The sequence below is a fragment of the Myripristis murdjan genome, chromosome 4 (genome assembly GCF_902150065.1).
Source record: "Myripristis murdjan chromosome 4, fMyrMur1.1, whole genome shotgun sequence".
Classification (NCBI taxonomy): domain Eukaryota; kingdom Metazoa; phylum Chordata; class Actinopteri; order Holocentriformes; family Holocentridae; genus Myripristis; species Myripristis murdjan.
In genome coordinates this window covers 24659315-24681068 of record NC_043983.1, presented here as the reverse complement: position 1 = coordinate 24681068, position 21754 = coordinate 24659315, and the positions used below count along the sequence as shown (strand labels likewise).

The 21754-nt window shown below is 43.0% G+C and overlaps 2 protein-coding genes and 1 long non-coding RNA gene across 3 annotated transcripts in view; 2 read left to right on the top strand and 1 right to left on the bottom strand.

Annotated features, from left to right (window-relative positions):
• cachd1 (cache domain containing 1) overlaps positions 1 to 6534 on the top strand; it is a 101187-nt gene extending 94653 nt beyond the window's left edge. The window contains exon 27 of the mRNA XM_030050067.1: positions 2850 to 6534. Coding sequence (XP_029905927.1) covers positions 2850 to 3100 — 251 coding nt within the window. The 3' untranslated portion in view covers positions 3101 to 6534. The remainder of the gene's footprint in view (positions 1 to 2849) is intronic.
• On the bottom strand, positions 1095 to 20131 carry LOC115358203 (uncharacterized). Its single transcript, XR_003928163.1, has 3 exons — positions 20029 to 20131; positions 10873 to 10875; positions 1095 to 1106 (listed from the first exon to the last, which is right to left on the bottom strand). It is a non-coding gene; the product is annotated as an uncharacterized LOC115358203 (long non-coding RNA).
• raver2 (ribonucleoprotein, PTB-binding 2) overlaps positions 15265 to 21754 on the top strand; it is a 92844-nt gene continuing 86354 nt past the window's right edge. Inside the window, 1 exon segment of the mRNA XM_030050070.1 lies at positions 15265 to 15573. Within this exon segment, the coding sequence (XP_029905930.1) occupies positions 15301 to 15573 (273 nt within the window). The 5' untranslated portion in view covers positions 15265 to 15300.

Sequence of the window (21754 nt, the reverse complement as noted above, 5' to 3'; positions counted from 1 at the left end):
TGACTCGCAACGCACATGCTGGACTGAGAAACTCCAACTGGCTTATATCACAGTGAACAGGCCATGGTGCATCACACACACTGCGAGATACACAGTGACGCACGGAGCTTGAACGGAGCCATTTTAATGTGTTTATTGTTGCCATGGCACCAGGCTAGCTTCAGCGTAAGCCGTCTTGCAGCACGTCGGGTGAAAGGTTTTGCAGCGAGGACTAAAGCCAGTGGAAAGACGTCTTGTAGTTCAGCTGGTGCCATATGAAGTTCACACACACTTTTCCTCTCCACTTAAGTCTGGCTAAACTGTCAAAGTAGCATTTAAGGAGTGTTATTAAATAAAAGGTAGGCAATGTTTGATGAGCTTACCAGCCAGGTTTACTGGTGTGCAGATGCTGACTGGAGGAGCTAGTAGGAGAAGCACAGTCTTAGCTAATGTTGGTGCTCTAAATCTTAGATTTCAGAATTTTGGCAGTTATCGAAGCACTCAAATAAAAAATAATCTAGTTTTTTACGTTTAGAATCAGGTGATTTGTCTCATGCCAGTCAGACTCCCTTACTTCTGAATGATGGATGTTTGTATCATCATGCGTCAGAGTAAATTTTACATAGCAGAATCGTCTGAGTATCCAAAAATATAGCTCTGTTAGTGCCAGAATGAGCAGTTTGTGAAACAGGGGAGCTGACACGGACTGATAGTTTTTAACTGAGACAGACTATTATTGACTGTAACCCGCTGAGCGATACCACTTGATAACTGCAGAGCTGACATGCATTGTTCATTTCAGAACAACGTATCTGCACAGTTCACAAGCAAGTGTGACTGCTAACGTGTCATCAGTATGTGAAAGGAAAATTCAGCATTCAGTTATACCACTGCACTTTGCAAAACTTATATCATGCTGCAGGTACAGTATAGGGCATGATAAAGCAAAGGAATCATCGCTTACATTGATGCCAGTGTTATTTTCGTTTGTTTGTTGGCGTGTTTGTTTTGTTCCATTTAGTTGACTTCATAAACCGTTTGCCTTTGTCCCAGGGTTATCAGCAACAACATCAGTATTTGACGCACACACACAAAAAGCGAGCCAGCCATTTGGAGATTTGAGGTTTCTGCGAAATATTGACAGTATGGCTTCAGATCGCCCTGAGGTATAAGAATGCTGAGAGTTCAGAGAAATTCGATGGTTAGATGTCTATCTGTCAGATGTGTGCAGACTAGAGGATAGAAGTCATTGTTTGGACAGGGATGGATCGATGGAGGGTGAGGTCATCCCACTTCCCTTAGATTTTCACTGCAGGCTTTGAGCTGTTTTAAGTCGCTCCTAGAGGCGTTCATCCAGTGTCCCACACACATCATCACATTTATGTCCTATGTGCATCCTGCCCTACCATTTGCGCATCATGTTTCATCATCACGAACGGTAGTGATTTTCCATAGATATAATTGATGAGGCACTCAGGCTTAGAAGGTTATTTGTGACGCAGTGATAACAGATTGATGTTCCCGTCACCCTGCGTCGTTGCCCGAGTCATTTCCAAACGTCAGAAAGAGAGCTGCAGCAATGAAGGAAGACTGCTTTCAGATCAATGCGCAAACATTTTTAAAGTCAAACCATGTGTTTCAAATGGATTACATGGGCCTTGAAGTGATGAAACCCACTCAGTACTTGAAAGGACATGTCGACTTTCAGTCAAGTGAAAATATAAACAAACTCAAAACCCCAGAGTTGCAAGGGTTTTATGACAACGGCACCAGTGTGGTGACAATTTGCGGTGCACTTTTGTACCTTTTTTTCGTTCACACTTACCTGCTAACAGTATGTGCACCCGTGGCTTCATGGCATGATGTTAGCAAGACAGAAACCACACAGAGTGCCTAATTAGGCATTATTATTATCTGAAAGTAATTCTGAGCAAGTATAAACTGTAATTTAGTAGTAGTTTCCTTGCATCAACAGTATTTCTTTAATTATTTTTGCATCTCTAAAAGCTCACTGTTATCTACTTAGAAGTACTTCCATCTACCAATCCCTGTGTCTGCTGACAACAGCATTGTCCTTCTGCAGTTGCCTATGTATCATACCTGCCATGTTGGCTTGCATTTCTGTCTCCCTGGGCTAAATCTGTGTACAAAATGCAGAGGAAAGTGTTCATAAATATGTATGCATGTTTTTCTCAGACTGCATGACAGCTGTGGAACATAAGAATAAAAAATGGCCAAAGGGGAAATTTTTTTATCATGTTGTTTTCAGAACTCTTATCATGTATGCCAGTGCACGTGTCCTTGTGGGTAGCGTTGTGTTTTTTTTTGTTTGGTGGGCACTTTGCAGGAGAGTAGCCTGAGCACATATGCTCTTTGTGTACTATTATAAACTCTGACATCATGTTATGATTTGACATATTATGATCACGCATCATGAATACTTAAAGTGTTGGTGGGCATGTGATAATTGGAGGTTGGAACAGGACTTTAGGTCTTCAGAGTCCTTTTAAGTTTGTCGATTTGAGGAAAATAGGCTGAATGGATTGCCTCAAATTAACTTGAATTTGTTTGCTATATTTTGGTTTCGGGAAAAAAAAAAAATCATCACTCAGCTCCCTGAATCAGACCTTCACATGGTGAGGAAACCTTGTAATGGAGAGGGGCAGGTTTAAAATTTCAGATTTTATCTTGGCCAATGTTATGTCTTACCTCGAGACATGACAATTTTGAGTCCCTGAATTTCCCAAAACACGACCTTGCTCTTCGCTGAATTTGCTGCCCGAGCAGCCCTGCTGGAATGAGGCACAGTGGTAAAGGTCAATTATAACATTATTGAAATACCAACATGGTGCATTTCTGTGTCTCTGCAGGCTACAGCACCATGAGCCCACAGGAGGACAGCGAGAATCCGCCCGGCAACAACGACCCGCTCTCGGCCGGCGTCGATGTCGGTAACCACGACGACGACCTGGACCTTGACACGCCGCCGCAGACTGCCGCGCTGCTCAGCCACAAGTTCCACCCCTATCGTCACACGCACACGCACCACCACCCGCTGCACACACACACACATCACCTGCAAGCTGCGGTCACCGTGCACAGCGTGGATGCAGAGTGCTGATCCTCAATGCAGCGTTCATGGAACTTTTAATTATAAAGACTATTGTGAAAAGGCGTTTCTGCTTTACTGGACAGCACACGAGGAAGAGTGACAGGATGGATGGACGAGGCAGAGGAAGGGACTAATGTACGGCAAAGCTGGACTTGCACCCGCAGCGTCTCGAGTGCTGACCCGCCGAGCCGCCACGATGCCCGACACGAATGAAACTTTTGCTTAATTTGTGTGTTAGCCCCACGGTCTCACGTTACTGCCATCTCTATACCTTTCTCCTTCGACCTGATTCAAAAATCTGGCAAGTGAAGCGGAAAATTGCTAGGCCAGTAAAAAATGACCAAATGGGATGTGTTTTATTTTATTTTTAATTTTTTTTAGAAGGATTTGGAGGATTCAAGACTCTGTAAGAGCACACACACACAAAAAAAAAAAAACTTTGGGAGCAAACACAAAGCTGTTTGAGCCCATTCGTCGGCTTTCAGCAAGGACGCAACTGGAACTTCAATGCCTTAATACAAGAACAAGGTACAAGATATGTAGTTATGCTTGACATTTCCATGTTGGTGGCCAGAGCAAGCGCTTTACAGGGCCGGTGGACTGCTTAGTGAATGAATTACTTTGGGAAAACCCTCCAGCCTGAGGTGGACCACTGCCCCCATGTGATGCCTGCTTCTTTTTAGCTGCAGGTCTCCATCCCAGCCTCCACTAAGCCCACTTGTGGTAAGGAGAAGGTGGGTCGGGATCAGAGCACTCCTTATCTCTGGTGGAGACTGCTGGAGATCTCCCACGATGAGACAAATACTGTATCTACGCCACAGACCTGGGTTTAACATGGGATATTGTCATGGATTCTCTTATACCTTTATTCTCCTGAATTCTTCAGATTGACAGTCCAACAGTGGTTTGCTCTTAAAAATGTCTTGCCTTAACTCAAAGCAGGAGCTAATGGCCTTACCCGCAAAGGGTTGGGATGCTTGGACTTACTCATAAATATCCATAAACTTGACAATAATCACAATGTCTGAATACAGAAAACAATATAAAGAGGAAAAGATTATTTTTCTACTATTTATTAAAGGAGGTGGATGGTGGGACAGATGAGCAAGTGAGTGGCAGCTGTTAACCAAGTAGGGCGGCAGATGACGTCGGCTGACATTCACCTACCCGCTGCCCTCCGCTTCCTGTAACCAACACATCATATCCTGTGTCAGAGCAATTAGGGAGGAAGTGGTTTATAACATAGCACGTTTTTCTGCACCTGTTTCTACGGATGTGAAGCACAGAGGGTCTATGTGTTCTCGTGAGGCGAGACTCGCTGCATGGAACGTGTCAAAAATGTCCTTGTGTGCTTGACAGGACTTGTGTGCTTTCTGTCCTTGTAAGCTCCCAGAGGATGGATGGGGAAAAGAGAAGCCAGCTCCAGCAAGGAAAAACAAACAAAAAAATAAAATAAAATAAAACACTCTGGCTTCAGTCACTGCTGGGGAGTTGCCGAGTGAGAATAATTGGGACTCTCACAGATGTGTTGAGAGACTCGCAGGGAGCGAGTGCTCATGCAAGTGCTGTAGAAAAACCAGCACATGATTGGGATTTTCAGATACGAGTCCCATTTTATCACGACACACCGCTCCACCTCTGAGACCAAGGCATTATTGTGCGTAAGGCCTCGGGTCTGTGAAACTAAATATTGTGCAAGACAAGTTTAACCGCCATCGATGGCCAAGATGGAGACTCATTTAAAACACATAAGAGAGAGAGAGAGAGAGAAAGATGCTGCTGTTCACTGTACAGAGGATACATGCATCTGTGGGCTCCTCTGTGGTTAACCACTCAAAATTTATTTTATACACTTCTCTGGTGCAACTTCATGTGTGTTTGTGTGTGAGAGTGTATGAGTGCATGTGTGTGAGAGAGAGAGAGAGAGTCTGAAAGAAAGAATAAATACCCATTTAGAACGTTTTCATTGAATGCGTCATTGTAATTTTTGTTTTCAAGATAGTATTAGAGAATAGAGATGAAATTATTATGTTTGAGAAATCCACTTATTTTTTATTCTGATGAGAGAGTCACTTGACCTGATCTGTGCTTAGCGGGGTTGATTGTTCAACTGGTCGAATCAAGTCACTATGGTATCTTTTTATTTCTGGATGCAAAATGTCTATTGTTCCCAGAGATACAGTATGAAGTGTAAATACAGAATCACAAATAGCTATTAATGTGCTGTACACTCCATTTTTTTTTTTTATGTTGGGAAGACATGACGTGTGCTTCACATGATGCTCAGATATTTTTGGGTTGATACTGAATTGTTTGTTCATGGTATCTCACTATATTCTTGATGCCTTGGATGTTGTTTTTTTTCCTTTAGGTCCATATTGGATGGAAGTCAGTACTTGGAAAAATTAATACATATATTAAGTTCAAGTGTCTTTAAGAGACTCCTAGGTTTTATAGTTTTGTTTCTTCAAAATGTCAAAGAAAACTTCTCTCTCCATAAACTAACTTAGATTGCAAATAACGGTACTACATTTTTTCATCGATTAATGACCAAAATAACAGCCTTGTAGTGGATTTTTGGGTTTAGGCTACTGTAAGCCACACTATGGTTCTGTTGCTAGTTAGACCATCGGTTATCTTAGCATATATGTCACTTTAGTAGAATATTTTATATTTTTTTTAACATGTGTACACATATATGAGCTCATTCATTTTCAACTTTAGCTGTCCTAATGAGCCTGCCTTGCAGAGAAATATAATTTTTTGACAAATCTGGTACAGAAGAGAGAATAAAAGCAAATATACTGTATGTACTAATGTTTTCTGGGATATGTCACCACAGTTCACAGAGGTATGGCTTTTTCTTAGTCTGTGCTTTCACAAAACTTGGGGTTGACTGCTCTTGAACTCATATAGGGTATGCATAATAAGTGAAATATTCCACTGAATTGAATTTGCTTCAAATCACAGCAGAGTTCATGGTTCTGGTTCTGTGAGCATATATCCATACAGACTGAGGTGCCGTTTTAAGTTCAGTTCCTGTAGATGCCAGGTGTAAACTCAACCATGCCACTGAGGCAACGGCAACAAAAGTTATTCACAACCCTGCAAACCACAAACCAGGCCCGTTTGCGTCGCTTCAGGTAGCACACTCTCCATCCTATCTGACGTCAAAGCATTTGAGGGCAAATTTAAAAATCAAATCCATTGCAGTCTTGGGAATAACTTTTGTTGTAAGTGTGTGCTAGGTTTTTTTTTTTTTTTTTTCTTTTTTTGTCAAAGATTGAGTTTGTTGTAAAAGGCTTTTTTTTTTACAGAGAGCATTTTAACAGTATTTACCAATTGTTGTAAACAAGTATATGTGTGTATACAGAACACTCAGAATCGCATTGATTAATGTACTGAAGGAACATGTGTACATCACCCCCTCCCCTCCCCCCTCCCTATGTATCATATAAAGTTATCAAATTGAGATTTATTGCAATGTGAATGTGATAAAGTCCATTTTACACTTTAAAAGGTTTCTGGGTCTTTCTCATTTTCATTATTTTCATATTTTTTTGGCAGGAAAAAAAAAACAGTTGTCAGGATTTTTACATCTTCTGCTTCATCAAAAATGCCTTTAAATTAAATATGTTATATACTTTTCATAATTCCTAACCTCATTGGACCATTCAAAATTTAGGAAGAGCCTGGCAGACCTCAAACATCTTTAATTTGTGGATAACCTAAAGTAGTTTCTACTCAGTTTCCTTACAGCACAAAATTCAGTGGTTGCTTGGATTGATCCATTATTATTATGCATACTTTATACATACGCATAAATAGAATATATCATCCACTGTGATATATAGTAGATCTTTAAAATCAGTTAAAAAAAAAAAAAAAAAAAACACTATCATTGTTGATATTTAAGCCCAGTGGTGCTAATAGTGGTTTTCTATTGTCAGTAAGGCCATTCTGTTCCTACTATAGGAGGTCATGAAACAGGTCACTGCCAAACTGCCCAGCACACACTAAGCCAGGAGGATTATCTGCAGGGGATTTTGTGTGTGTTGTTTCAATACCTAGCCTATTCACCCTCTCTGTCAGCAGTCCAAAACTGTCTGATGTCTCTCCAGCATGTATCTATTGTTACTGGTTCACACGGGGACATTAAGGACACCTACACTCTGAAAAGCTCTTCAGAGTTTATTTGGCTTCATTTAGACGTAAGCAATTTGATGTCATGTCTAACTGTCTGGTGCCATATTGAACTAGGATGGTCACATGGGCAAAGTGTTGATTAGAGCACAAACTCAAATGCCACGTACTACCATTTTAACAGCATTTACTGCATATTCTTTTTTTTTTAATCTAATTAAAAGATAGTGTATTTGGCAATATATTACTAATTAAAATGTCAGTTAAATGTGAGTGTCTGATCTATAATGTCAAAATATGAAACACAATTTTTCTGTTTATGTTCTGTTTTTGTTTTATTTTTTATAGAAAACATTCTCATTTTCTTTGGAAAAGTGTTCTTAAAAATGTTCACGCCAGGACTGAAAATTCAGTCTCCTTGGAGAAAGCGTATTACTGCTGTTGCCATGTGAGGGAAACTCCAGGAAAAAAAGGCTAGGGTCAATTTTTGGTCTTGACCCATAGTTAAAGAAACCAGGCAGTTTAAAGTAAATAAAAAAGTACTTCAGCCACATTCTGCTCTTAGTGCCCAGGAGCTTGTTTTTCCAATACATCTCAAGCCATGGCGTCATGAGTCCTGCAGTTTGTGGGCGAGGAAACAACAGTAGTGCATATTGTTGCCTGAAAGACTTATCAGTTATTCATGATTCTGTACATATCGACTGCCAGGGGAGTTGGGGAACAGCCATGGTCGAAGAGGCAGTATGGGTCTGACATAACAAGAGGCTGCTTGGATTAGGATAAAAGATGAAAGAAAGCAATCTACTGTTTAAAGTGTAAGGGTTTTGGTGTGTTTAGTGTCAATTAAAATGGATTAATCGACATTACGGTGACAGGTGGCTGCCCTGTGATCTAAAGCTTACAACGGACATTGATAAATGTTAATACATTCACATAAATAGAAAGACGGTAACAATATAAAATATGAGGGCACGCAGTAGAGCGCAGGGCGAAGCTGGAAGTTAACAGCCTTGTTTTTGCTAAGCCATGTCAAATAAATTGAAACTATGCAAACAAAAGCCCTTTCTTAATACTTTGGGCAATGTTGTCATACAGTGGGATGCCCCTTTGGTCAACTAGCATGGAAAGTTGGCCCATGCCTCAATCATGAATGCCACCAGAGTTCAAGGCAAGATTCGCCCGCTTGGGTAGTTTTAGGGTTTGGTTGAATGAGTGCTCACTGGCTGCCAATCTTCATGTTAAGTTCACTCTTTATCATGACACTGATTTTTGTAGAGACCACTGCTGCTGCACGTTCCACGCTCAGAATATTTGCGATGTTGTGGGTGCAACCCTGGCTTTGGCCATAGCAAGGATGCCGTGGATTTCATCCTTGTCATTTTGTACCCAACGTAAGAACATGTGCTGTATCCCACTCTACTAGCGTCTGGAAATGGATGCAGAGTTCTGATGGTATTATAGAAGTTATGTAGGTGGTGGCATCTGGGAATTGTCACCTCTTTCAACTTCTGAAGAGCATTTATCCACTCCTCCCACTGTGGCTTTCAGTCATCTGGGAGTGGATCATCCCATCTGGTGACTCTATGGCTCAGCTCTTGAAGGATACACTTTCCACTCGGGGTGAATGTAGTGATGAACCCAAGTGGATCATACAGAGAGCAGATTAAAGTCTGGACGTCATGACGGTTTGAAGGCTGGTCCGAGTGCATGCTCTGCTGGGTTTTGGATTCAGTCCAGGAGGTTGGATGGTCCCTGCTCTTTTTAAGGGGTGTCTGCAGTCAAGGACCGCTTTCTCGTTTGAGTTGAATTTGTGTAGACATAGGCCTCCATTTTTGCGCAACTCAATCATCAGTTTCCTGGCTTCTTCAACTAATGGAACTGACAAACAAAGACAACAAAGACCATCGCAAATGGACTGTTGTCATTCTGTCACAGTGTCAGATGGTTTGAGCCAAAATTGGCACAACCTGGAGACAAGGCAACCTCAAAAAAGTGAACTCCTGTGGTTCCTTTTCCAAATCTCCACCTTTCCACAAGAGGAATTTCAGATATTCAAAGAATGATGATGAACTGATGAAGATAATGACTACAGCCTCCTTCCTGATGTGACAAAGAACTCCTACTACAGGATTGATTAGGTCAGGCCCAGTCAGTAGAGTGTCATTGAGGGAAACACCACAGAATTTGGGTAAGCAGTCAGACACGATTCTTATCTTATCAGTTTTTTCGCGTGGTTGATAACTTCAAGAGGAGCAAGTGCTGATGGACAGTCCAATTAAGAGCCCTATATCACATTCTTGAAGTGGTGGTAATGTTTCAGGTGTGTCAAGTTCGGTCACAACAATTCGACTCCACATATGCACAATCCATTCAGGTAATTTTTTTGAGCAACTTGTGATTTTCTTCACAATCCTTCAAGATGGCTAGTCCTTTGTCATGTGGGATCACCTCAGCGCAGCCTTGAGGAAAGTCTGCAAACTCTCAAATTGATAAACTGTTTCCTTTATTTCTCTTGTAGGACCTTCCAGGCTTCTTTGCATGCAACCTCTGAGTCTTAGTAGAGGAAACCTTCCATAGTCTTGCGTGCCTCTCCAGCAAGATAATTTTTAGCAGATTTCACCAAAATATTTTTCTCTACAAGCACGTTGTGGGTGTATTCGTTCCCACATTTTTAAAGAAACATAGACATGTCATACATGAAAACTGTTAAGCATTGTCTGCTGTATCTGATGATGCCAGGGTCAAAACAGTTGCAAAAATAACTGGCAAACAATGTGTCACAGTCACACATCAGCCCTGCTAGCACTCTCTCAAGCCTGACTTGCGCTTCCTAGTTTGTAGCTCTTAGACATAACAGATATGAAAAATGCAAAAGCAGGAAGAGAAATCATAAGACGAACTTGTTTCTGACAGCATGCAGTCACATGAACAAGACACACAATCAGTTTAGCTTCAAGCGTTTAACCGTACTTTCGACAGTGCCTGAAAAGCAACTTTGCACCAGCAGAAGGCAGCATAAATTTCCAAAAATAAATTGCTGAACAAGCCACAAGGGGGCACTGTAGTGCTATGTCATCTGGTATTATAACTCATGTTAACAATCATTGCATTGGGCAACATCCAAGTAATAAAGCAGTCATTTACACTTAAATTGAAACTGTTTTAATGATTGAGCAACAGGCCAATGAAGTGTCTGACCAGTCATACCACTTGTGAGTGTATCGTAACCATAACAACAGTAGGATTCATAATGACATGTCACTGCCACTTTGACCCATGACCAACTTCCCCACCAGGCCTTCTGATGTTACTTGGCTCTGTTTGTGCTAAGTCCCGCCCACTGCCACACTTCACTGATGGCTAAACAGTCCTACAATCAACTAAGTTCGTCCACACCAGTATTTTCACTGTTAATTGTTCCATGTTAACATGAATTTACAGTCAACCATATGGGCCAACAGCAAAGAAATGATTCACTTTTCACGTAAATTGTATTCCTCATTCTATAACAGGGGATTTCTATGTCTTTAGTGCTATTTTGTAAGTGAGGAACGATATGAATGAGAGTGGTGATTCAGATTTTGAGTTCCTGATGTCATTTCCATGACGTGAAGTTCAGCCTACTGAGACAGCAGGACTCCCTCTCAGTAACTCTAATACTCTACAATACTGAGAGGAACAGTTAGCATTTGGACAGGATTTCATCTGAAAAGAAACAGAATATCAATGAACCTGCAAGGACGTTCTTTCTTATTCTCTTGTGCTCAGTTTTTGAGTTCTCATTGTTTTTTCCCCCTTCTAATCAAGTTCAAGTTCATTTAAAACACAATGTCATTCTTTACAGTCTCAAAGGGTGTTATATGTCAACAATTTTACAACAAATAAGATGACATCACCTGACTTAATCCTCATAGCAGGCAAGAAAAAAACTCCAAAAACCCAGCTGCAACAGGGAAAAAATGGAAGGAATCTTAAGAAGGACCACAGAGTCTGCAGACTCTTTCCTGGCCAGACAGGGGCGGATTAGGTGCCGAGCCAGCGAGGAAAATAAAAACAATACAGTGATAATGCAAAAGAAAACACCCTAATCTTTTATCAGTTATAAATAATATGTGGTTTCTGAAATGGTGTCTGTGTCCTGTTTAAAATAAGGTCATGGGCTGCAGATAGGTAAATGTGTTTCTCCTTGAGGTGGAGAGGGAAGCAGGGATGGAGAGGGGCATGCACAGGCTCTTCGTTTAATGAACATTGTCAGGAAAGTAGTCCAGCACTGCTGAAGGCTGAGGACATCAGGGAGGGGAGAGGCAGTTCTCCCCCACAGCGTTCTCTCTCTGTCTCTGTCTATCTCCATCTGTCTTGCTCTGTATCTCATAACCCTTATCAGTTTGGAGGCCTTCACTCGTACATCCCCTGTTTCTCCCTGTCTTTGTTTCTCATTCACTGTCACTGTATCTCCTCCACCACCACCCCCCTCTCCTCCCCTCCCCATTCTGTCTGCAGCTCTCTGCCAGTGATATGCTCTGAATTAGAGCAGTGAGCTCAGTGTCCAAGCACCCTCGGGCCATTTCAGTGCGCTCTGTGCACCATCAGTCTCTCATTGCCAACTGGTACAGCAAACATGCTCTAGCAGCATATTTCTGCACAGTCCAGAGTCCCAAATTCCCCAAAAGCATCTTGATAGTGTGATCATCTCAGGCCTTGCGCACAAGCAGTTTGTACCACTTTGAAATCAGTTTGGCTTCAGAATCACTTCCAAGTTTTAGCAGATAGCAACACGGTATAAGGTGCATGCAAATGGTTTAAACACCATGCTTCCTATCCTATCATGTGGCTTTGCACTGAACTAAACTAAGTGGGAAAAAAAACATTTCTGAGATGAGACTGCTGAAATAAACAGGCAACCTGCCCTTGTCGCAAAGTCTACTAAAGAAGGATTTCATCTTAATTTAATCATTCTACTCAACTGTACTCTGCTCAAAGCCTGAGCTTAATCAGTGGCTCGTTTCTTAATGATCTGAATGAAAACACCAGCAGTTGGTGTCTTCTTGAGTCTGCTCTTAGGGAGCGTGACATCAACAAAAAGGAACAAATGAGCTATTGCTTGCTTCAAAAAAGAAGCGGGTACTCAAGTCAGAACAAAACAGCAACTTCCTCATTACTTACTGACTTGTTGGGCCATGTAGCCTAAAAGCAGCTACCCAGGCTTGTTAGTAATGTTACTCACTGGGAAAGGTCTCCGGTCATGACTGGAGTAATTAGGACACAAAGTAGGCAGAGAACTCCTGCACATTTAAGGGGTCCTGTTTTAATAATGTATATTTCTCCCTGTGGGTTCAGGTCAGCTCTTTTTAGTGGGTCGCACGTCCCTCAATCTGGCCCATGCTATAACTTACACACACACTTGCATCTTTGATGGGTTATGAGAGCAGGACATCAGCAAAATTGCAATAGAGGGCAACACAGAGGTTGTTCACAAATGGGGAGGGAGCCTGCTATGCTGCTTTTTTATCTCCCCCTCTGACAGCAGCCTAACATTTGAGACAGGACTGCAAAACGAGAGCTGTGATCACCCTGCAGCATTCACAGAGCACATACATGTATGTGCATGCTGCCAACTCCTACACATGCAGCACTTACATGCATTTTAGGGTTCGAGCCCCCTCCACATCCCCCACCTTACGCCTACTGAGCTCCATCCCAGGTGCCTGCTTGGCCAGTTCAGCCACTCTGCCCACCCACACCCTCACACTCTCAGTCCCAGCGAGCAGCGGCAACGTTTTCCCCGCTTTCTTCTTCTCCTCTCCACTCCCACCCACTCTGAGAGGCTGTGAATCACTGGCTGACACACTGAAGCACCAGCAGGGCTCTTGTGTTTTAGATGGAGAGGGACTAGCATCTCTTTTTCCCTTGATTTGTGAAGCGCAGACTATTATTATGGGGTTTGACTTGCATGAAACAAAAAAAAAAAAGCATTGACAGGGAGAGGGTTTGCGTAAGTGTGCGGGTGGGTGTAGGCTAAAATGAGTTAATGTACAGTATGTTCAAATGTGTGTGTGTGTGTGTGTGTGTATGTGTGTTAGAGCGTGCTACGGCACTGCCATGAATGTGTGGCGGGGAGACTGAGAAAACAAATTAATTGTTCTCTTGTGGAAACGCTGCTTAGCACTTTAGTGGAGTGATTCATGCATCTCCAAAGTCATCTTGTGTAAGTGACAAGCACGTCCTTGCTGTCTTTTCAGAGAACCGCTGTGCAATCATTCATGTCCCCCAATCTGTCACCACGCATCTGACTGTTGTATTGGCTGCAGTTAGATGAAAAAACGGACTTCTCCAGGAAGTCTCTACAAAACAACTTCGTCTCAGCTGATCGCAACACTTGTTTTGGGGAAAATATGAGTCTTGCATAAGCATTTCGGCACACAAAGCTGATAAGCATCCAAACTGGAGGTACAGGAAGATGTTTTCATGTTACCGAGGCAGATCTCCTGTGCATGGGCTTCTGTTTCAAACCATACACAAAATTCACGGGCCCTCGGCCTTTCCGCTGACACGCCTAGCTATGGTGGACAGGGTGTGTGCTTGACTTGATGCATTCATAATGGTCTATATCGCTGTGTTTCGGTCACACTGGGTTCTGTCACTTGGCAATGTGAGATCATTTTCACCCGCTGACAACTGTGATTGTCTGGATTCAGATCTGCCAAGAAATGCTTCACACAGATGGTGAGGGAGAGAACATGGAGGTTGGATGATGGAGGTTGATTTCTCTGCCTCTTACAGGCCCCGGCATAATCACACTCTAAATATTTCCTAAGTGGGTTGATGTGTGCTCACTCGCATGTTTGTACGCCTGTACACATGTGTGAATGCATTGCGTTGTGTGTGAGTATGGAGTGTGTGCATCTACCAGCGACTCATGCAGCCTGCGGTAGCTTCGCAGGCATTGTGAGGACTCGGCAGGGAGCTCTGTTCCCCTTGTGTTTGCCAGGAGCAGCTTTCCACCCACGACGGACAAGGCAGGCAGGCTCGGTTGGCTGCTGGGTTGGCATTGACTGGATGACTTGGGTGGAAAGGAGGGAAGGCACACAGCCATTCATGGTCACATTCTGCACAGGGGGAACAGGAAAGCTCTGGTGGTTTAGAGATATTCTCCACACTGCATGCCTCTCTCTCTTTCTCTCTCTCTCTAAGTGGGAAAATGTGTTAATTGGGCGACAGAGAGGATATAAGACAGTTTTTCTATAAACCTGCTTGCAGATTGTGTACGTTTTTCTTGATATATTGATTCCTGTCTCAAAAATGCACACAGGATAGATGATGAGTGTAGTTGTACTTGCATGGGGTAAATGCTTCCATCATTCAAAGCTTCAAGATATTTACGCCAGGTTGTGTATGTGTGTGTGTGCGCGCGCGTCTGTGGTGATTTCTTATTGATCACAGGCGACTGATCTCCTACTTTCATTCTGCAGACGGTTGGGGTCGCCAGGAGTCCGAGGTGAAGCCAACATGCCAGACACACACAGTGAGCCGCTGCTTATAGCCCCTTTAGTGCTTTCCAGGGACAAAAAAGTTCACCCTGCCAACACATTTAGTCTAAGCGCTGACTCCAGAAGGCTTGTTTTCCTTAATTAATAACCGACTATAATTGCATTTGGTGCTGTTTCACTAGTTTTACTGAGAGAAGTTACACTGACACAGAAAGGTCGGTCATGCCGCGATTATCGAGATAATCTCACTTATTAATTAAAAAAGAAAAGAAAAAAGCCGATTGGAAATAAGTCAAACTCATCCTCAGTGACAGATTTTTCCCCCACTTGTTTGGGATTAAAACTCAACTAGGTTAATAATAATATGACTGATAATGAGAGTAACGCACTTGCTAAAATGGATTTCTCTTTCCTTTTTGCAGCGTTGTCTACCTTTCTCTATCTCTACCTCTCTCACTCCCCCTCTCTCCTTCACACCTCCCACCTCTCTCTCTCTCTCTCTCTCTCTCTCTCTCTCTCTCTCTCTCTCTCTCTCTCTCTCTCTCTCTCTCTCTCTCACTTTCCTCATAGCTACCCAAGATGGCGGCAGCCTCATCCATCCAGCCGCCGAGCGTTCACTCTTCTCTCGCCCGGGAAAGCGCACTTTCCCCGGAGATGGACAGCCCGGAGAGCCGGCAGCCAGAGGATGAGGAGGCGGCGGCAGCGCAGCCCTCGGAGCCGGGGCTCAGCCTCCGCGACCTGCCGGACCTGGAGCCGGAGGAGATCGAGAGGAGGCTGGCCAAAACTCGCCAGGAGCTGAGCAACAGGAGGAAAATCCTCATCAAGAACCTGCCGCCAGACACCACTAACCAGGTGGGTGAGACTGCAAAGTCTCCGCTCCTGACAGATGGGGAGTGGAGAAAGTGATTAAATTACCGCAACATTCCCGTGATATTCCTGAAGGGAGTTGTAGTGTTTCCGCGGTGCTTTATTGGCAGTTTGTAATGATTTTATCGCACTTTGTGGCATGTTTTTTTATCCTCCCGAGGCATCACTGTAATATCCTATAATATTCCCGTAGAAACTTCTGGTGTAAAGGGCTCTGTAGAGTAGTTTTTAGGCTGAAGCAAGGCACTTTAGCCCAACAGTTCTGCATATTTCAAAGGGAACTTTCAGTTTTGCTATGGTATCTGTGTAGGACCCCTCTAAAATTCAGCTACTCTTTATTTGTGTATGTATTTATTTGTTTTCGTGGCAGAGCGGCTCTTTTCTTTGTTTCCTTCTTTCCTTCCTTCTAACCAAATTATAAAAAAACAAAGCTATGATCGCTAAAGTGCGTCCTAATTTGTCAAGCTCACTAATTTACACGAAACAATACTTTATACCCGTCTTGTGCCAGTTTCTAGTTACATGTTTTCCTTTTATGACAAAATATTTATATGTCAATAAGTGTTTATGGGGTGGGTTCATCAGCAAATTCCTGGAGGGCGTCCAATGATGAGATTAATGCCTGTTACTTTTCTGGTAGCAGTCCTCGACTTTGTCAGGCATTGACACATTTCCAGGAATGCGGTGGAGGGTAAACCCACTCTGCTTTGTTTAGCTACCTTTTGATTTTCAGAATAAAGTTTACTCACCATTCAGTAGGAGATGTTCCTTACACAAGTGGCTATCTTGTTTATGATAAACAGAACTGTATGTTTTACTGTTCCAGCATCTTTATTTACCATGGCATCATTGGGTGCTTCCAAGGCACTTAAAAATGCAGACACTGTTGCACTGCCATTGAATTTGCTGCTTTATCAAAAGGTAGCATGTCTAATTATCAGGCAGCCTTGATGTGCAACGCTTAGGTTATTTCAAAATAATGTTGCAGCAGAGCTTTCAGCATGTCCATTGCACAGCATGTGCATGTAAAATTAAACCAGACATTGCTGATTGGTTTCAAGTTCGCTGTATTGTATGGACTAATTTTGGCAGCTAATGCAATATGCTGCAGTTCAAGTCGTCAGGCAGGATGCTGCTGTAAATGCAAAGTTTGTTCACGACCAACTAGAGAAGAGGAGCCCCCTGGGGCTGTTCAAGACCAACTTTAAAAGAGCGGTCCAAAAGCAGACAGTGCAGACTTAAGCTGCATTATTCTCAAGAAATTTATAGTTGCTGTTTTGCTACAAGCAAGGTCTTTCATCATCAGGGGCAACATCATTTCAGACAACTTCATTTTAAGTTTGTTGTGGTGCACTTACTGCTAAAGAATCTTGTACGAGCTCCGTTCTCCCACTTAGTGTCAGTCATCACTTGTGTCAGCGTGCAGCGTGAGGTGGTCCTGAAGGCATCACAGTCTGCTGGTGGTAAATTCCTTCAGGGTTGTAGTAGCAAACACTCTGAGAGAGGCACCCCGCCAAGGAGAAGCAATACTCTACCCTGTGTGTGTGTGTGTGTGTGTGTGTGTGTGTGTGTGTGTGTGTGTGTGTGTATGAGTGTGAATGAGAAATAGGAGCAAGAGAGAGGAATTCACTTGGATCAGGTGAGGCAACAGAAGTGGAATTTCTCTCCATGTATTTTCCACATTATTCATGCGTCACAATGAGTGTGATGGGCTTAGTGAGCCTGAGCAGAGCAGTTGGAGCGCACAAAATGAAACCAGCCCAGTCGAAAACACCATGCACATCTATTCACTCTTCAAGTCCCTTTTTGTCTCTCTTTTTTTTAACTGCACATGCTGCAGACGGAATTGCTCTGCTGCTGTACTGTTTCTCAGTCGGCCAATCCAAATTTACTGTACTTCTCTCAGTCCCCGGAAAGTGAAGGAAAGGACCTAGCAACAAGTCATTTCACAGACAAATACATGTGTTGTGTTGATGTGCCTGTTGAACTCTGGTGCATCATTTCTGATGGAACAGCAAGCTGGAGCTCTGACGGAGGATAAATAAGGGATCAGGGGTGTCTGTAATGACTGCCGCTGTAGTTTCTTCCTTCTCCCGGCTCTTGCAAGCTGATGCAATATGTGTCTTGTTTCACACAGAGCTTTTATGTGTCATTTGGTGTATTTCAGTGGAAAAACCCACCCACCTAAAATGGTCAGTGACATTGTATCGGTGCTCTTTCTTTATGGTGTGTGTGGTTGTGCACGCAAACACAAGACCAGCCCAAATGAAGCGACTTCACAGAAAAACCGCAAGCGTTTACAGATCTTGCTCCAACTTTGAGTCAAAACCAGCTGCAGGTTTATTTGTTTTTGATATCCCCTCTGACAGAAAGTGAGTAACATCAGGTCACAGTTTGGACTCCAGCCCAAAACAACCTGCTGTAATTTAATTCCTTGGGAATTGAGCTCCCCAACCTTTGCAGCGTCAGTTTTATGCCGAACCAACAGAGCTACAAAAAGTCCTTGGCAGACATATTTGTCAGCGCCGAGTAAAGCTGCAACGATTACTTGAATGATTGATTAGTTGACAACTATATTAATAGACTCTTCTCATTGATTAATCGTTTTGAGCCATTTTTAAGAGGGAAATTTCCAAATTCTCTGGTTCCAGCTCCTAAATTCTGGTTTCCTTAGTTCTCTGTGTAAACAGTAAACTAAATATCTTAGGTTTGTGGACTGTTGGTTATGACAGAACAAGACATTTGACAACATCAATTTGGGCTGTGGGAAACTGTGATCAATATTTTTCACTATTCTCTGATATTTTATGTACCAAACTACTAATTGATTACGCAAGACAATAGTCTAGAGATTACAGATCAATAATGAAAATAATTGTTGTAGCTCCAGTGCAGAGGAAACCGTGCTTAGGAAGCCTTAGAGCTGCATCACACTTCATGCATAGGTGGGTACGACACACATAGCGATGCATGTCGGCCACATTTGGGCATCTGGAACCTGAAACAAGACAAGTGGCAGAAACAATACCACCACCTGAAACCTGAAACACTGAACGGTGCCGCACTTTGCCTGAATTAAGAGGAACTGGAACCCCTGGCTGATTCTGGTGGGTTTTTTCTTTCTTGCTGGAGATACGGACAGCTGTATTTTCCTGCAGCACCACTGAAATATTGGAGTTTTAGGGGGTTTTCATGAAAGGTGTGAGAGAACTGCACGCTGATAAGGAAGCCCTGATTAATCCAGTCTTACTCTGCATTTGAAAGCAGAGGATTGAATAACTCCTGGCATAGAAAGCAGGCTACAAAGCGGCATATTCCTGGCTTGGTTTGCCCCTGTAGTAGAAACCAGAATACACAATCCAGTTGTTGACATTATGTTCCATAAGGTTAGAGATTGATGGAGGAGGAAAATCCCAGTCATCGTCTTATGTAACCTGTCTGATGGACCCACAACCCCCAGCCAACTCCATCTCTCATTCCCCGCACACATCGCCACAGTCCCATTAAGGAACACTAACACTATATCACAGTTTGTGTGTGTGTGTGTGTGTGTGTGGTGTCCAGAGTGCACGGTGTCAGATATATGGTCCTGCTGACAGTTCCCGTCTCTGAGAGGAGAGGCAGCGGGGGATGGGAAGGACAGAACGGTGGAAAAGACAGAATAGGTAGATGATAGGAGTGGAAAGGAGGAGGAGAAAAGAGAGGGGAGGGGATGGGAGACGAGTCGAGGAGACAGGAGTGAGAGTGAAAAGGAGAGGAGAGACGGGAAGAGAGAGGAATGGAGAGGATGGCGGGGATTTGAGACTCTAGTGGGAATTTTATATAAAGAATGGCAATGACGTTTCATGCATTTTGAATATGTACAGTACGTACACATTTGCACACACAGGAGGGTAACATGAATCAGTGTGTTTGTGAGTGAGTGTGTGTGTGTATGTGTGTGTGTTGTGAAGCTCCAAGGACTTCTGTTATCAGTTAAGGTGTTGAATTATTCAGAGCTTTTTAGAAACATTTGAAACTCATGCCGTGTGTGTCTGCATGTCTTTACATGCAAGTGTTTCTATGAACATGTTTTGTGTGTGTGTATGTGTAGGTAAACACAAATGCATGCAAATGTTACAGAGCATTGTATGCCGGAGATGTATCCTTTCCTATTTCCACCCACTCCATCCTGCTCTTTACATGCTGTGGTGCATGTTGTTTTGTGTGTGTGTGTGTGTGTGTGTGTGTGTGTGTGTGTGTGTGTGTGTGTTAGCGTGTGTCAGTAGCAGATGTTCATGAAATGTGCCCCTCGGACAGCAGGCAGCCTTCATCACCTCTACAGCCTTCAACATGCGAGTGGACACACACACACATGCACGCACACACACATGCGTTGGCTTTACTATATTTGTGGGAACATTGCATTGACTGACCTTAACCCTAACCTTGACCAATTACTATATGAGGACAACCCAAAATGTCCTCACAGCCCAAACTGTCCTCACAAGAACAGTGGTTTCTCAATAGTTGGTCCTCACAAGTATAGCTAAACACACACACACACACATAAATGACACTCCCTCTCTTCGTCTGTGAGTTGGTCATTTTGCTGAAGAGTCAGCATGGGGCTTGATTTCACACACAAATCTGTGTCTGCAGACAGCTCTGGCACCTGTGTGGGCAGATAAAAACAACAAGTAACTTGTGCCATTTTTTTTACATAAAGCATTTTGCCCATATAACCCAGTTCGTCTGGCATTAGTCACCTCTAAATGTTGCAGATCTTTGTGTAGCAATGAGCCATTAGGAATTCTAGCTACAACTGCCTAATAGACTACTATTTGCCCAAAGAGCCATCTTAATTTCACATAAGAAATTAAACAGCAATTATCCTTACAGTAGTCTCCATCCTTCTTCTTCTTTCCTTTTCCTTTCAGTGCTGGTTAAACCATGTTTGGGCTCCACAGGCTATCTGCACCTGGTGCCACTGGCATGTGTGTGTGTGTGTGTGTGTGTGTGTTTGGTAGAGCAGGCGGAGCGGGGGAAGTGATGCGTGTGGTGGATCAGAGTCCTGCTGGTGCCTGCTTACTAGAGCTGTGGAGCTGTGGAGTGCAGCAGCAGCACAGAATAAACAGTGTGCGTGATGCTTTTGAGGCACAAATTGAGATTTATAGAACTTGCATTCGGGATGAGAGCGAGCACCAAGCACTAAGAAGCTGCTCTGCTGTTGTGTGTTTTGAATAAAGACACTGAATCCCTACCCAGCTCCAGAGCCTGACCTGTACCTGACCCCCATGCCTGACCTCCCTGTGGAGGGTGTTCTGTGTGTGTGTGGTGAGATGGTCGGCAGGGGAGCAACAAAAAAGATGAATTTCCCTACAGGTATCACGTGATTCTATTCTTCTATACCTTCTCATTTAAGCAAACTGCTCTGTCTTGCAGAATGTGAGTGATGCCTATTTAAAGCAATACTTCATCCAAAAACTATATTTTTTAATCATTGCGTTACCTCAAGTTGTCCTGACTATCTGACAAAGAATGTAATCGTATGCCACATGGAAACAATGTACTCATTTCTGTTAGTACAGACTTGATCAGTGACTTCAACAGTGGTCTTTTGCTAAAATGTTGCTAAAAAAAAAAAAAAAACACATTTAGAAAATGTTTCCATGCTTGTTCACCTGTGTCTGACTGGTCAGCAGCCAGTAGTTTCGGTGAAGATCTCCAAACTTGCAGTGAGCATCAGCAAGTAAAGTGAGCTGTGCTGCCTTGGGGATAAAAAAAAAAAAAAAAAAAAAAAAAAAAAAAATTGGTCGCTTTGCCTCTGTTTCAGCAACATGTTGTGGGTGTATAAGTCCCTAAAGCTCTACTGTTGGCTGGAAACTGCAGTGAGGTCCATGCTCATTCAGAGGAAAGATGCCTAGGAGAGGCTTACCTTGACAGTAGAAGAAGAGTCTGCCTCTCTCTGTTGTTTTCAGCACAAGTTACAAGTACCTGAGCAAAAAAGAGGCATGGGTGGAAACTGCAAAGATTTTGAATCGAATTAATTAATGCTACCAGCCATAGATAGTTGCTCTTTCAATTTTGTCAGATAAAAGATGGAAAAAGGGCGCAAAATAAGCAAACTCACACTGTCCAAGATGAGTTTTTTTTTTATTATGATGCTGATGGATCCTGTCAGGAC